The following is a 13,776-nucleotide window of genomic DNA, read 5'->3' as shown; positions in this document are numbered from 1 at the left end:
GCGCGCGCACATCCGGCCGACACCCGGACCACGGCAACGCTCCCCTGCCGCGGGGGAAAGAAGATTTGGCAACCCTATCGGGAGGTGGTGGGCTCTCCTTCTCTGGAGGTTTTTAAGCAGAGGCTAGATGGCCATCTGACAGCAATGCGGATTCTGTGAACTGAGGCAGATCACGAGAGGGAGGGCAGGGAGGGTTGTATCAATGTTTAGTTCTCGTGGTCTTTTCTTACACGCCCAGGGAAATCCTGATTGGCACTTTGGGGACAGAAAGCAATTTTTCTCCTGGCCAGTTTGGCTGGAGATCCTGGAGGTTTTCTGTTGTCTTCTGGGCATGGAACAGTAGTCACTGGGGGTGTGGGGGGGGATAGTTGTGAATTTCCTGCATTGTGCAGGGGGTTGAACTAGATGACCCTGGAGGTCCCCTTCCAACTCTATGATTCTGTGAAGACTTTCCCAGCAGCAGCAGCTGCTGCTATTCTCTTATTTACTGCAAGTCTGTGAGCAGGCCTCATTGCCTTTGATGTTTCACGCAGCCCCTCAATAAATAATAAATGGAAGGCAATAAATAATAAAGATTATTGAGACAATTATGGATCTCCTCAGAGAGGCCAGCTTGGCTTTACTCTTTTGGAGCTTGGGGGGCCCCAAGATAGCTTCATCTTTACTGTGCATTCCAGAACCCTTGGAAAAGCTCAAACAATGACGACTGAACAAAACCGGAGGGTGCCTGAGGCTACATTCATGTTAAGCCAGAACAAAACTCTGTCCCAATTGTTATGCAGGAATGTGCTGAACCATTCATGCACATTTCAGCATCCATTGCCCACTAGTTCCCGAGGTACATAGCCAGTTGTGGCAAACAGCATCTCAAGGCGCTCCGATTTATTGACTGATTTATTGCAGCAGAAGCTTTTGTGGCTCAAAGCCCATAAAAACTTCTCCAACAATAAATTGGCTTGACTTTAAAAATCCCACCACTGGACTCTTTTTCTTTAAACATTAGCAAAGCCTTAACTAGTAAAGCTACAGCCCACAAATTCTCCTCCCCTTCGCTTTCCAGAGTAGATGCAACCCTCATCTCTACAGTGAGCAGAGGCAGCCTGGGAGAGGATGAACTGCCTGTATACTCGTACACATTTGCAGAACAACCTGACCATGGGCATGCTTTCAGTTAAACATTCTATCACACCCTTCCTCCAAGGATCTCAACGTCTCTCCTTTCCTTTCTAAAAGCTGGGCCACTTCATTTCTGTCTGCTTGAGAACTAAATGCCCTCATCTCCTCCAGTGTCTTTGCACTGATAAAAACTTCTACTTGAGGTTGGCGGACCTGCAATGGTCCATTCACGCATGAAAACGGCTACTAAATGAACAAATATGGATGAACGGGAGTTCCAATTCATTAAAGACTTTTAAGGACTTGTTAACGACTTTTAATTAAGTGCCTTTATATTGTAAGCAGCCCTCAAATGCCACAAGGTGGAAAGGTGGCTAACAAATGTTTTAAATAAAATAAGTTTAAGAAGCTGCACAGTTAGAATCTGAGGAAGAACATGCTACCTTCAAAGCACATGAAGAGCAAGCAATGCCCCCTAATGAGCGATGCTTCCAACATTTACGAGGAAAAAAACCCCTGTGCATGCTCTGATGAAAGTCGCCTCCCCCAAACTGCTCAGCCACACTTCCAGTAATGGACCTGAAAAAGAGTCTCCGTTCTACTGACACCGTTCTACAGTTAAGCAGTTGCCGGGAGCAGGGCTCAGCTCTCATTTAAAAACCGTTCGTCTAGAACGCAACAATTCATCTTGTCCCTTTTTCATTCTCGAGAATCTCCAGATCTGCTGGTGTCACTTATCTCTCCTTCCCCCCAGGAGACATTGGCATTTTTCAGGCCATTTATTTCATGCTGTAACTGTTGGGGCTCATACAGGAGTGGGAGCATGCTGCTCCGTGCTTGCGAGATGGAGTGGTGGGGAGTCACTTGCTACAGTCGTGCAGGGCTCCTTCACCAGCCTGGGGCCTCCTCGTCTTCTTAGAGGAGGAGAACAAATGGGCCTAATGAAACCTTTGGGTGAAGAACTGGCCAAATGGAGCAACTGGCTCAGAATCTGCCACCCACTGAAAATGGAAATGTGGCAATGCCCTCATTGTCAGCAGGTGCATCAGAGCAACATTCCCACATTTCTCACGTCTGAGATAGTCTTCTTTTCAGAATTAAAACTGAAGGCGTACTTCTTTCTTCCTCCTCTGAGGCAATACTTCTGGGGTGTCTCTGCACTGGGAACAATGGAATATTCCATTCATATCCACTGCAGGGATGGAAGCCAAGCCAAACAGAGAATCATGAAAACACACAGCAGGCAGCCTGCTGTGGGAAGATAATGCAGGGCTTAGAGGAAGTTTCAATTTTTAAAAATTAATTCCGTACAGTGAGGACTCTTTCCACCTGCACATCTTTGGCGGCTGCTCCTGTTCCTTGGTTTCTCAAGGGAAGTGAGGAAGGTTCCAGCGCAGCAAAGACTTCAGAAATGCTATAAACCAGAGCTATTCCAGAGTTTTTAAGGACCTTTAATGAAAGGTCAGTTAATTGATGGGTAATGACCAATGTTCCCTCTAAGCTGCAGAGTCTTGTGAGCAGAAATTCTACCTTTTGAGCTACTGGCATTAAAGTTGTGAGCAGGCAATTTGGCTACTGCATAAATTAGTTTGCTCTGAAGCCGTCCTTCCTGAGCCAAGACAAAAATGTATGCGCCGGAGGCGAAAGAACTGTGAGCTAGCTCAAACTAACTCGGCTTAGAGGGAACACTGGTAGCGACTGAGACTGCTTTTTGTATTTTTCTATTCTATTTTTGTATGTACTGCTGTAAATTTAATGTTGTTTTAATGATTTAATGATAAAGCCACTTTGAATTGGGTAAAGCATAAAAGATACAAATATTTTAAATAACTTCCCTGCTGTACTGTAGGAGCTAGAAAAGATTCTTAAGTGTAAGGATGTGTTGCTGGCAACCAAGATCAAGATGATTCATATCACAGTTCTCCCCATTACTACGTATGGGCATGAAAGCCGGATAAAGAAGAACGCTGACAAGAAGAAAGTCGTTTCCTTAGAAATAAAGTGCTGGAGGAGAGTTTTACGGATACCGTGGACCGCCTAAAAGACAAAGAAATGGGCTCTAGATCAAATCAAGCCTGAATTCTCTCTGGAACCTAAAATGACTGAACTGAGGCTATCATACTTTGGTCACATTAGGAGAATACAAGAGTCACTGGAAAGGACAATAATGCTAGGAAAGCTGAAGGCAGCAGAAGCGGAAGATACGACATGAGACAGACTGACTCAATCAAGGAAGCCACAGCCCTGTTTGCAAGACCTGAGCAAGGCTGTTAACATTAGGATGCTTTGGAGATCATTCATTCATAGGGTCCCCAGAAGTTGGATACCGCACTTAAATTAAGGACCAAAAATTAAGAAAGCATAAACATACAGGCCAAATAATACTGTTGACCAAGTCGAAGTTATTCTGATAATGATTGTCTATCACCAAGGGAAAGAATATGGATCAAAAATCTCGTTTAAAGAATTCATAGTCATGGTCAGGTACACTTATTCCTGTTGCAGTGATTCAATCATGTACCTTTCTCGCTTGGTCAATTATCTATAGCTCTTAGATTATAGCCAGCTTTTAAGCTTCCTTGTTGCACAGAGAATCAGATTATTAATGCAATGAAACTAGTACTGGCTCACCTTACAGAACTGTTGCAAAGATTGTTGAGAATATATATTATACAAGTGGGAACCCGCAAGGACTTGCAAGAGCCATCTCATTCCTCCCTCCCCCACCATTCCTCTGTCCCCTTCCTGAAAGCCTCCATAGCCCCTCCCCCTTTCCTACTTCCTTCTCTCCTTCTGGGGTTGCCAACATCAAGGTGGTGCCCAAAAGATCTCCTGGAATCATAACAGAGAGATCAGTTCCCCCTTATGAGTTGTCAGCACCAGGCTGGGGAATTCCTGGAGATTTGGGGGTGGAGCCTTGGGAGGGCGAAGGAAGCAGTCTCAATAGGGTATAATGCCACAGAGTCCACCCTCCAAAGTAGCCATTTTCTCCAGGCAACCTATTTCTGTCATCAGCAGAGCAGTTGTAATTTTGCATGAGCTCCACTTCTCCACCTGGAGGTTGGTAACCCTAGGTCCCATGGAGGAAATGGCTGCTTTGGAGGATGGACTCTTTGGGATTATACTCCCCTGAGGTCCTTCCCCTCTTCAAACCCCACCCTTCCCAGGCTCCAACCCCCAAATCTCCAGGTACTTCCTAATGTGGAGTTGGCAAACCTATGTCTCCTCCTCACCCGCCAGCCTCCCTGTATCTGCCCCGTCTTCAGCTTCCCCCACTGCCTGGCAGCCTCTTCCTATGAAAACTGTGGCCCAGTTGTGTGAAGCTGGCCACTGGACCAGGCCCACTTCCATGGTAAAGGTAAAGGTTCCCTTGCTCGAAAGCCAGTCGAATCCGACTCTAGGGTTGTGGTGCTCATCTCCGTTTCAAAGCCGAAGAGCCAGCGTTGTCCGAAGACATTTCCGTGGTCATGTGGCCAGCATGACTAAACACCAAGGCACATGGAACGCTGTTACCTTCCCACCGAAGCGGTACCTATTTATCTACTTGCAATTTCTTGCTTTCGAACTGCTAGGTTGGCAGGAGCTGGAACTAGAGATGGGAGCTCACTCCGTCATGCGGCACACTCGGGTCTCGAACTGCTGAACTACTGACCTTCCACAGCCTGCAGTTCAGCGTCTTAACCACTTGAGCCACCGCAGCTCCTACTTCCATGGTAGGGAACCCTCAAGTGTTAGCCAAATTGCCTTGAATTATCAATTAGTCTAGGGGAGATTATAATTATTAATTGGCAATAGGCAAATTAGGGTTCACATCAATGTATACAGAAGTCCCACCTTTGCTGTAAGTACCAGAACAGACACAGAGACTGTATTCAGTTAAAATATGTCTTTAGAAGACCCTGATGCTGGGAAAGATTGAAGGTCAAAGAAGACGGGGACGGCAAAGGATGAGACGGTTAGACAGTGTCATAGATGCAATGAACATGAAATTGAGCCAACTTCAGAGAACGGCGGAAGACAGGAAGGCCTGGCGTGATCTGGTCCATGGGGTTGCAAAGAGTCGGACTCGACTGTGCGACTGAACAACAAATATATCATTCAAACAACACACAACCAACACACAACCACACACACATATGCTAAGAAATAAAGATAGATCCTTAACACAGTTGCATTAGCAGGACATTCGTTGGTTGGGCAATATTTACCTGTCTTCATTGATTGAGCCGTTCCAATGGAAGAACGGAGGGGTTTATAAATAGAAAATGGGGAACACGTGCTCTGAACCGGCAGAACCACGTGGACTCCAGCTGCAGACTAGAGGTTAAAGATGGAGGTTGGGTATGTGGATAGCAAGCTGGGCATAAGAGGATTAAAGCTTCGATGGGGTCGTGGAGAGGGTAAGAGAGAGAGACCATGTGGTTGGGCAGCATCTTTTATAACGTGGTGTGGGGGGGCAGGCTGAGCTGGCCACATCCCCCTGTGACACCTCCTGTTAGTCCGTCCCATAAAACATACTATTGGCTGGCTGGAAGAGGGGAGGGGGACTTTGGAGTGGTCAATATTGAGAGCTAGAAACTTAGACTGAGGACTGGCACCTGGATGAAGGACGACTGAATCATCAGGCTAGGGCTATTGTCTCTTGATGGCCCTAGCCGGCTGGCTGATGGTTGAGGAATTAGTTGCTAAGCAGCTATTACTGGAGTCTCAGAGCTACGTGCAGCTTTGCAGGTTTGGAGGAGGGGGTGGGGGTTGCCTACATGTGCTTGATGAAACTCCTAATGGAGTTTGAAGTTTTCTGTCCTCGTGCCTTTCCATGGCATGGCGTCTGAGGCTGTGTACAGGCTTATGGTACTGCTTCATCTCACAGCAGGTGAGATGTCTGGTGACTCTGGACCATCACTGTGGCGGCAACACTAAAGGAAGGTGTCCCTCTTTCAGGTGTGCAGTCTCAACAGGTATTCTCAGGTCTCCATGTTATACAGTCCCTTTGCACAGTTCATATTCCATAAAAACACACTGATAGGCTTGTATGGCAACACAAGGACATGTGGGGCGGCACCTCACGTTTCCTTTTATCCCCCTCCCCACTCTATTTCCTATTTCTGTCCTCCGGACAACCCCCCCATATTTTCTCCCCTTTCCCTGCCTCATTCTCACCTTCTCAGTCATTCACTGACCTACTTATATCTGCCTCCCTTCTTCAGCTATATTATTTACATCATTTATACCCCACCTTTCTCCACGATGGGGACTAACGCAGCTGTCATCATTCTCCTCTCCTCCTTTTTATCCAACAACAATGCTGTGAGGTGGTGTCGCAGGCAGTGACTACAGAGGCTCTCCATAGGCTGCCGCCACTCTGGTATGGGTCTCCTCAGGAGGGCCCAGAGCACCCGCCCGGCCCCTTACCCACTCTTTCTTTTCTTTCCCAGTAGGGTGTACTTTATGTGTGACTGAATGAGGCGTGAATAATAAACAATGTTATTTAAGAGGTCTAGTAACAGCCGGTTTTCATATAATTGGTAGAATAATGAGAACCGTAAAGATAGGTGAACAAGCAAAATAAAACACCCCTAACATGTCTATCTGGACTGTCCCTAGATGCCTCTTGGTGACGGGCTTCAAGCTGACTCACCCCCTCCCTGGAGGAAGGACCCCTCCGTCTGCAGCAGCCTCTCTGTGAACCCCCTCGCACTCTGGGTGAGGCCTTTTATCTCTTCTTCCCAGGCAACGCCCCCTACTCCTCTATTGGTGCACGTTTTCCCTCCAAATCCCCGGTTAACCACTCACAGGGTCCAAAGGGTGGCCTGGGAAATGTAGGACATGTAGCCACTCTAGCACAGGCTTCCCTATGCAGGCCAAGGCTCATGACAGGTGGGTTTGGCTGAACGTACATGACCGGCCCAAAATTACCCAGTGAGCTTCCACAGCAAGATGGGGATTCAAGCCTGAGTCTCCCAGACCCTACTCTGAAGCTCTAACTGCTACACCACACTAGCTTTCATAGGGGGGCTGCTGTTGAAGAAGACGGAGCAGCCAGACATGCAAGTTGGGTGCTATCAAGTCACCTAGATGTCACTTCTAGTCCTAGAGGTGCTAACCTCCAGGTGGGACCTGAAGATTTCCCCGAATTACAACTGAACTCCAGATCCAAACCACCACCCCCGCTTCAGAGGGTGGGCTCTGTGGCATTATATCCAGCTGAAGCCTCTCCTGTCCCCAAACCCTGCCCTCCCTCCTCAGACTCCAACATAAAATCTTCAGGAATTTCCCAACTTGGAGCTGGCAACTCTAGCCAGGCCTGGCCTCAAGATGCCCTCTCACAAAGTTCAAGATAGGCCTGAAAAGAGCCCTGCCCACTCCCCCATCTTTTTCTTCACAGAAACGCCAAGCCTGGAATCCTGTGGTTGCCTAGCAACAGCCACTGCAGAAAGCCATTGCTTAAAGCTACAGGCACTCCTTTTATCATTTCTGGATTTTTTAACATCCCCCCCCCCAAAAAAAAATATATGATTTTTTAGATTTCACATTTTTCTGCAAACCTTTTCAGGTTTGCCAAAAGATCTGTCTTGCCCGTCACAGCTCCAGTCACTAGGGTTGCCAGCCTCCAGGTGGGGGCTGGAGATCTGCTTTTACAACTGATCTCCAGCTGACAGAGATCAGCTCCCCTGGAGAAAATGGCTGCTTTGAATGGTGGGCTCTATGGCATTGTACCATGCTAAGGCCACTCCCCTCCCCAAACCCCGCCCACTCCTGGATCCACCCCCAAAGTCTCCAGGTATTTTCCAACCCAGACCTGGTAACCCTACCAGTCACTGGATTTAAGTATCCAAAGACTGACCAACTTCACTATTAGAAGATACAAGTGGGGACCCACAAGAAACTTGTAGAAGTGATTACCCAATTCCCCCCACCTCTGCTTCTTCCCCTCTCCCCCTGCTTCTCTCACACTTTCTCCTTCCTGCCATCCCTTTTCTTTCTCTGTTGCTCCCTCCCCCCTCCATGGCTGTCATGTCCTTTCTGGGCCCCCCATCACTCTTTCTGCCCCTGTTAATCTCTTGGCCTTCCACCTACTCCCCCCCACACACAGCAGCAGTGGCAGCCGCCGCTCAAATCACAACAGATTGCCAAAGTCAGAGATCAGTTCCTCTTAGGGTAAAGAATTATAGAATCATAACAGTTGGAAAGGACCTCCAGGGTCATCTAGTTCAACCCCTTCCACAATGCAGAAAATTTACAAGTGACGCCCAGTGACCCCTGTTCCAAGCCCAGAAGGTGACAAGAAACCTCCAGTATCTCCAGCCAAACTGGCCTGGAGAAAATGTGCTTCCTGACCACAAAGTGGCTATCAGGATGTCCCTAGGCGTGTAAGAAAGGGCCACAAGAACTAAGCACTGATACAACCCTTCCTGACCTCCCTCTCATGATCTGACTAAGTTCACACAATCAGCAATGCTGTCTGATGTCCATCTAGCCTCTTTGAAAACCTCCAGAGCCCACCACCTCCCAAGGAAACCTGTTCCACTGAGGAACTGCTCTGTCAGGAAGTTCTTCCTAATGTTTAGCCGAAAACTCTTCTGATTTCATTTCAACCCGTTGGTTCTGGTCTGACCTTCTGGGGCAACAGAAAACTATACGACAGTCTTTCAAGTACTTGAAGATGGTTATTGTATCACCTCTCAGTCATCTCCCCTCTAGGCTAAACATACCCAGCTCCTTCAACTTTTCCTCATAGGACTTGGTCTCCAGACCCCTCATCATCTTTGGTGCCCTCCTCTGGACATGTTCCAGCTTGTCTATATCCTTCTTCAATTGTGGTGCCCAAAACTGAACACAATTCTCTAGGTGAGGTCTAACCAGAGCAAAGTAAAGCAATACCATCAACTTCATGTGTTCTGGATACAATACAGCCCCAAATGGCATTTGCCTTTTTAGCTACCACATCACACTGCCGACTCATGTCCAGTGTGTGGTTTACTAAGACCCCCTAGATCCTTTCACACATACTACTGCCAAGACAAGTCTCCCCCATCCTATAATTATGCATTTGATTTTTCCTACTTAAATGCAGAACTTTACATTTATCCAAAGTGAAATTCATTTTATTTGTTTGAGCCCAGTTTTCCGGCCTGTCAAGATCATCCTGTATCCTGACTCTGTCTTCTATTGTATTTGCTACCCCTCCCAATCTAGTGTCATCTGCAAATTTAATAATCATTCCCTCTATTCCTTCATCCAAATCATTAAGATGTCGAACAGGTCCCAGGACAGATCCCTGAAGCATTCCACTTGTCACTCCTCTCCAAAAGGATGAGGAACCATTCACAAGCACTTTTTTTGGGTGCAATCTGCCAGTTACATGTTGGGAAATTCCTGGAGATTTGGGGGTGGAGCCTTGAGAGCATAAGCTTGGAAGTGACCTCAGCAGGGTATAATACCATAAACGCCACCTTTCAAAACAGCCATTTTTTCTGGGGGAATTGATCTCTGTCATCTGGAGATCAGTTGTAATTCCAGAAGATCTCCAGCCCTCACTTGGAGGTTGGCAACATTAGTTCCCCTGGAGGAAATGACTGCTGTGGATGGCATTATATCTGCCTGAAGTCCTTCCCTGCCTCAATCCCTACCATCCCCAGGCTCCACCTCTCAAATATCCAGGAATTTCCCAACCTGGAGTTGGCATCCCTATCTCATTCCCATCCAATAGCCATCCTACCTTTATTTGCCCCCCTGTCTTCAGCTTTCTGCCTCCTTTCCCCCTGCAACTTCTGCTGAGAAAAACTATGGACTTTCTCCACAGTGGGGACTAAAGCAGTTGGTATTTTTCTCTCCTTCTTTTTATCCACACAACAACCCTATGAGGTAGGTTAGGCTGAAAGTATGTGACTGGTCCAAAATCACCAGTGAGCTTCCACAGCAAGATGGGGATCTAAATCTGGGTCTCGCAAATCCTACTCTGAAGCTCTGACCGTTATATTACACTGACTTCCATAGGGTGGCTGCTGTTGAACAGCAGCAAGCAGCCAGGCCTAGTTGAATCACCCCAGAGAATGCTCCTAGGCCAAGACTTGCCAGCCTCCAGGCGGGACCTGGAGATCCCCTAGAATTACGACTTTACTCCAGACAACAGAGATCTGTCCACATGGAGAAAATGGGTGGACTCTGTGGCATTATATCCAGCTGAGGCCTCTCCCCTCCCCAAACTGAATCTCCAGGCCTGGCTCCAAACCTCCTGCTATTTAGCCATTTGTACTGCAGGAGGAATCCTTCCCAATCCCAAATCCAGTTCTGCTTTTTGCTTCCTCCCCTTTCTGTCTTGTCTGTCTTGTCTGTCTCTCTCCGTCTGGCTATCAGCCAGTCTCTCTCTCATTGTTGATGCAGGAGGGCCTGGAGTAGATCCCTGCAGCAGCCATTTCAAAAGGTATGGGGGGGGATTCAACCCTCCCCAAGGGTTTTTTTTACTTTTTGGATTTTTCTGCAGACCCAGGGAGTACCCTGAATCTGTAGAAAAACCTGTTGGGGGAGAGTGCACCTCATCTGCAGAAATAAGTATCCGCACGCAGAGGGGACTGCTGAGAATTAGATATATAGATGACATATTTTCTGCACAGATAACAGGATTGCAGTCCACAAAACAGTCCACAAACTTATTTGGGTAAATGACTGGGACTGTGTTCTACACTGCTGTGTACAGCTTACTGTGAGTAGGCTCCTGCTGTGTAAATTCTGCACCGCTTAATGCATCATGTTAATACTTATGCAATGCTTGAGTTCTATCTTTTATATTTCTGGTTGATTCCAGGCTTCTAAAACACTAATGCATTGTTTATTGAATGTTCCATTTTGCTGACTGCACTGACTCACTGCCTGTAATCCGCCCAGAGTCCCTGTGAGAAAGGATGACTACAAATCACATAAATAAAGTTAAAAATAAACGAAACAAGTAAGTGCTTTGAAGACTAAAAAGCAGCATTTATACAGCCAGTATGATGAGGGCTAGAGACTTCCCCAGGAAGAGCTGACGCCTTCAGGCCGGTGGGTTTTGAGCCCTGCGCTTACCCTCTTTGCTTTTCTCCTCTTCGTCCAGGCTTGGGATTCTCTGCTGCTCCTCCTTGACAGTCACTTCATCCAAGGCAGTCTCCGTAGCCATGGCATCCCCCAGAGACTTCTGATCCTGCGTCTTATGCCTTCGGGGCTGGCTTCGCTTCCTGTTTGCCCTGAAACCAGGATGGGAGAGAAGTGTTCAATATCTCATATGAAAGGGCCTCAAGCTGAGGGAGGAAAGCAACAGGTTATACTGTAGCCCGAGGAAACGAGAGAATGTTTGTCAGCCCTCTGGGAGAAGGCAGAGTGCGTCAGTCTTCTGGGAGAAGGCAGAGTGCTTTCCAACCCAAATCTCCAGCAGGCAAGTCTCTCCTTCTTGACCAAAGCCTTAAAAAACCCATTCACTGCTACCACTTCGGATATCAAAGGCATTCGAAGACACCTAATACTTCTTATTATTTTTAAAAAATAATCCCGGTATTGAGATACAACATTGATAGCATGGCTAGAATAGCCTCCACAGAGAGAGATGAGGTCCTGATATTCAAGAAGGAAAAAATATTCCGAAAGGAAAACCAGAACATTAAAATGATAGATAAGTAGAAAATGTCTAAAAATGTACAAGTCAACTAAAAGGAATGCACACAATGACTGGTGTCACTATGCAAGTTCTGAAGCCATTTGCAGCAACCCTCAAAAGCCTTGTGACCTCTTCCAAAAGGAGAAGCACCAGGAAATTCAAGCTAGATACCCCAGGGACTCTCCAGGGGCTCAAAGTGGTACAGCTCCAAGCACATTCATTCAAAACACAAAACGGCTCTCCACCGTTCTCTTCTAACTCAAGGGCCACGGTAATGAAAACTAGCAGACTAAAATCTTGCCATTAGGACTGGCTAGCAAGCCTAGTCTTTTTAAGCCATGTACATTCTCCCACCTGGCAGAACGGCCTGCCTGCCTGAGGAAGTCAGGAAGGCCCCTGCTCTTCTATCACATCCCACAGAATGCACAAAACAGAAATGTTCAGGAAGGCCTTTTTATAAAGGGATGAGAATTGCAATATAATGGAACAGTCCAGGAGGGTGCTTTTTATAAGGGAACAGGACTTTAGTCTGCTGCAATGTTTGTTGTATGTATCATGTATTATTATTTTGTTTTTACTGCATTCTCTTCTACTTTGCAATCCCATTTTCTGCACAGTTTATGGTAGGTCAAGGCCTTGGACAGTTTTCTGTTGGCTTCCGTTTTCTCATTTGGCAGTCCTCGCCTTCTTCTACTGTTTACTGGATGCCTGACCATTGTCTGATTAAACTGAGAAAAGTGGGCTATAAATGAAGCAGATGATAAATGGGGAGGGGTCAGAAGAGCAATCCTAAATGCTTCTGGAGCCCCGTTAAAAGTGGTCTGGTTACTATCAGTAGATCTGAAAAATCTCACACAATCCAGAATTGGGGTGGGGGCGGGGGGCGGAGGGACAAGCTAGACAAAGCTCCCTTTTCAAAGTTACGAGAAAGATGGGGAGTGGCCCTCTTGAGCTCTGCCACCCATACCGCCATGCCCAAATACTCCTTGAAGTTGACTAGGAAGGATGTTGACAAGCTCGAGCATGTCCAGAAGAGGGCAACCAGGATGCTGAGAGGGTTGGAATCCAAGTCTTACGGGGAAAGGCTGAAAGAGTTGGGTATGTTTAGCCTGGGAGAGAGAAGGCTTAGAGGGGACATGATTGCCATCTTCAAATATCTGAAGGGGTGTCATGTAGAAGATGGAGCAGATCTATTCTCTCTTACTCCGGATTGCAAGACTAGATCTAATGGGTGGAAATTACAAGGGAGTCGATACTGGCTAAATATCAGGAGAAACTTCCTAACTGTAAGAGTGGTTGAGCAGTGGAACAGACTGCCTCGGGAGGTGGTGGATGCTCCTTCGCTGGACGTTTTCAAGCAGAGGCTGGATGACCATTTATTTTTTATTTATACCACCTTTCGGGTATGTTGTAGGGCTATCTTTCGGCTATCCTCCTGCAGAGTGCAGGGGGTTGGACTAGATAACATTCTACGATTCTGCATTGGGCACTTAAGGGGTGCAAGGTTGCTGGGACGTTTCGGCTTCCCTCAGTCCAGCTAGGAGGAGCTCGGCTGGCGCGCAGAGGCCAGAAAGCAGGGGAAAGGCTGTGCTGTTCTCCAGCTTGTCTTGCTTGTGCTACAGTGCCCAGGATCACCCGGCACAGGCAAGGCGACGTCAGCACGCACAAATCCATGTGACTGCAGCAGAAAAGTGGCTACGGCGTCGTTAACGCTGGCTGTGACTGGCCATGCCTTGGTATGCCTGGACAACCAGGTCTGACACTAGCAAAGTCCTCCTCCTCTACCCTGCCTGGCAGTTCATATTGGGAGGTTGCTGGCTGTGGTAAGAACATCTTGCGTGTCTGGATGGGAAAAGTTGGCCTGTTCTATGTCAGAGAAGAAGATGGTTTCATTCAGAGTGACCTACATCCTTTGATTCATCACTAACTGGAACACTCTTGATATACACAGCTGGGAGGACTATTTTGGGACTGACGGATTTGAGGACACATTAAAAAATGTTTTGCTGTCATGTTTAACTCCAAAGGCACTA

General features: G+C 47.2%; 1 protein-coding gene across 1 annotated transcript in view; it reads right to left on the bottom strand.

The window, feature by feature from the left end:
- The window catches only part of LOC107113915 (lysine-specific demethylase 4B-like), a 162,896-nt gene that overhangs the window by 9,876 nt on the left and 139,244 nt on the right, over nucleotides 1–13,776 (bottom strand). Inside the window, exon 9 of the mRNA XM_015415317.1 lies at nucleotides 11,179–11,336. Coding sequence (XP_015270803.1) covers nucleotides 11,179–11,336 — 158 coding nt within the window. The remainder of the gene's footprint in view (nucleotides 1–11,178; nucleotides 11,337–13,776) is intronic.

The sequence above is a fragment of the Gekko japonicus genome, unplaced genomic scaffold, assembly GCF_001447785.1.
Source record: "Gekko japonicus isolate JY-2015 unplaced genomic scaffold, Gekko_japonicus_V1.1 scaffold578, whole genome shotgun sequence".
Classification (NCBI taxonomy): domain Eukaryota; kingdom Metazoa; phylum Chordata; class Lepidosauria; order Squamata; family Gekkonidae; genus Gekko; species Gekko japonicus.
The sequence above is the reverse complement of the archived record's forward strand: the minus strand, read 5'-3'. Positions and strand labels throughout refer to the sequence as shown.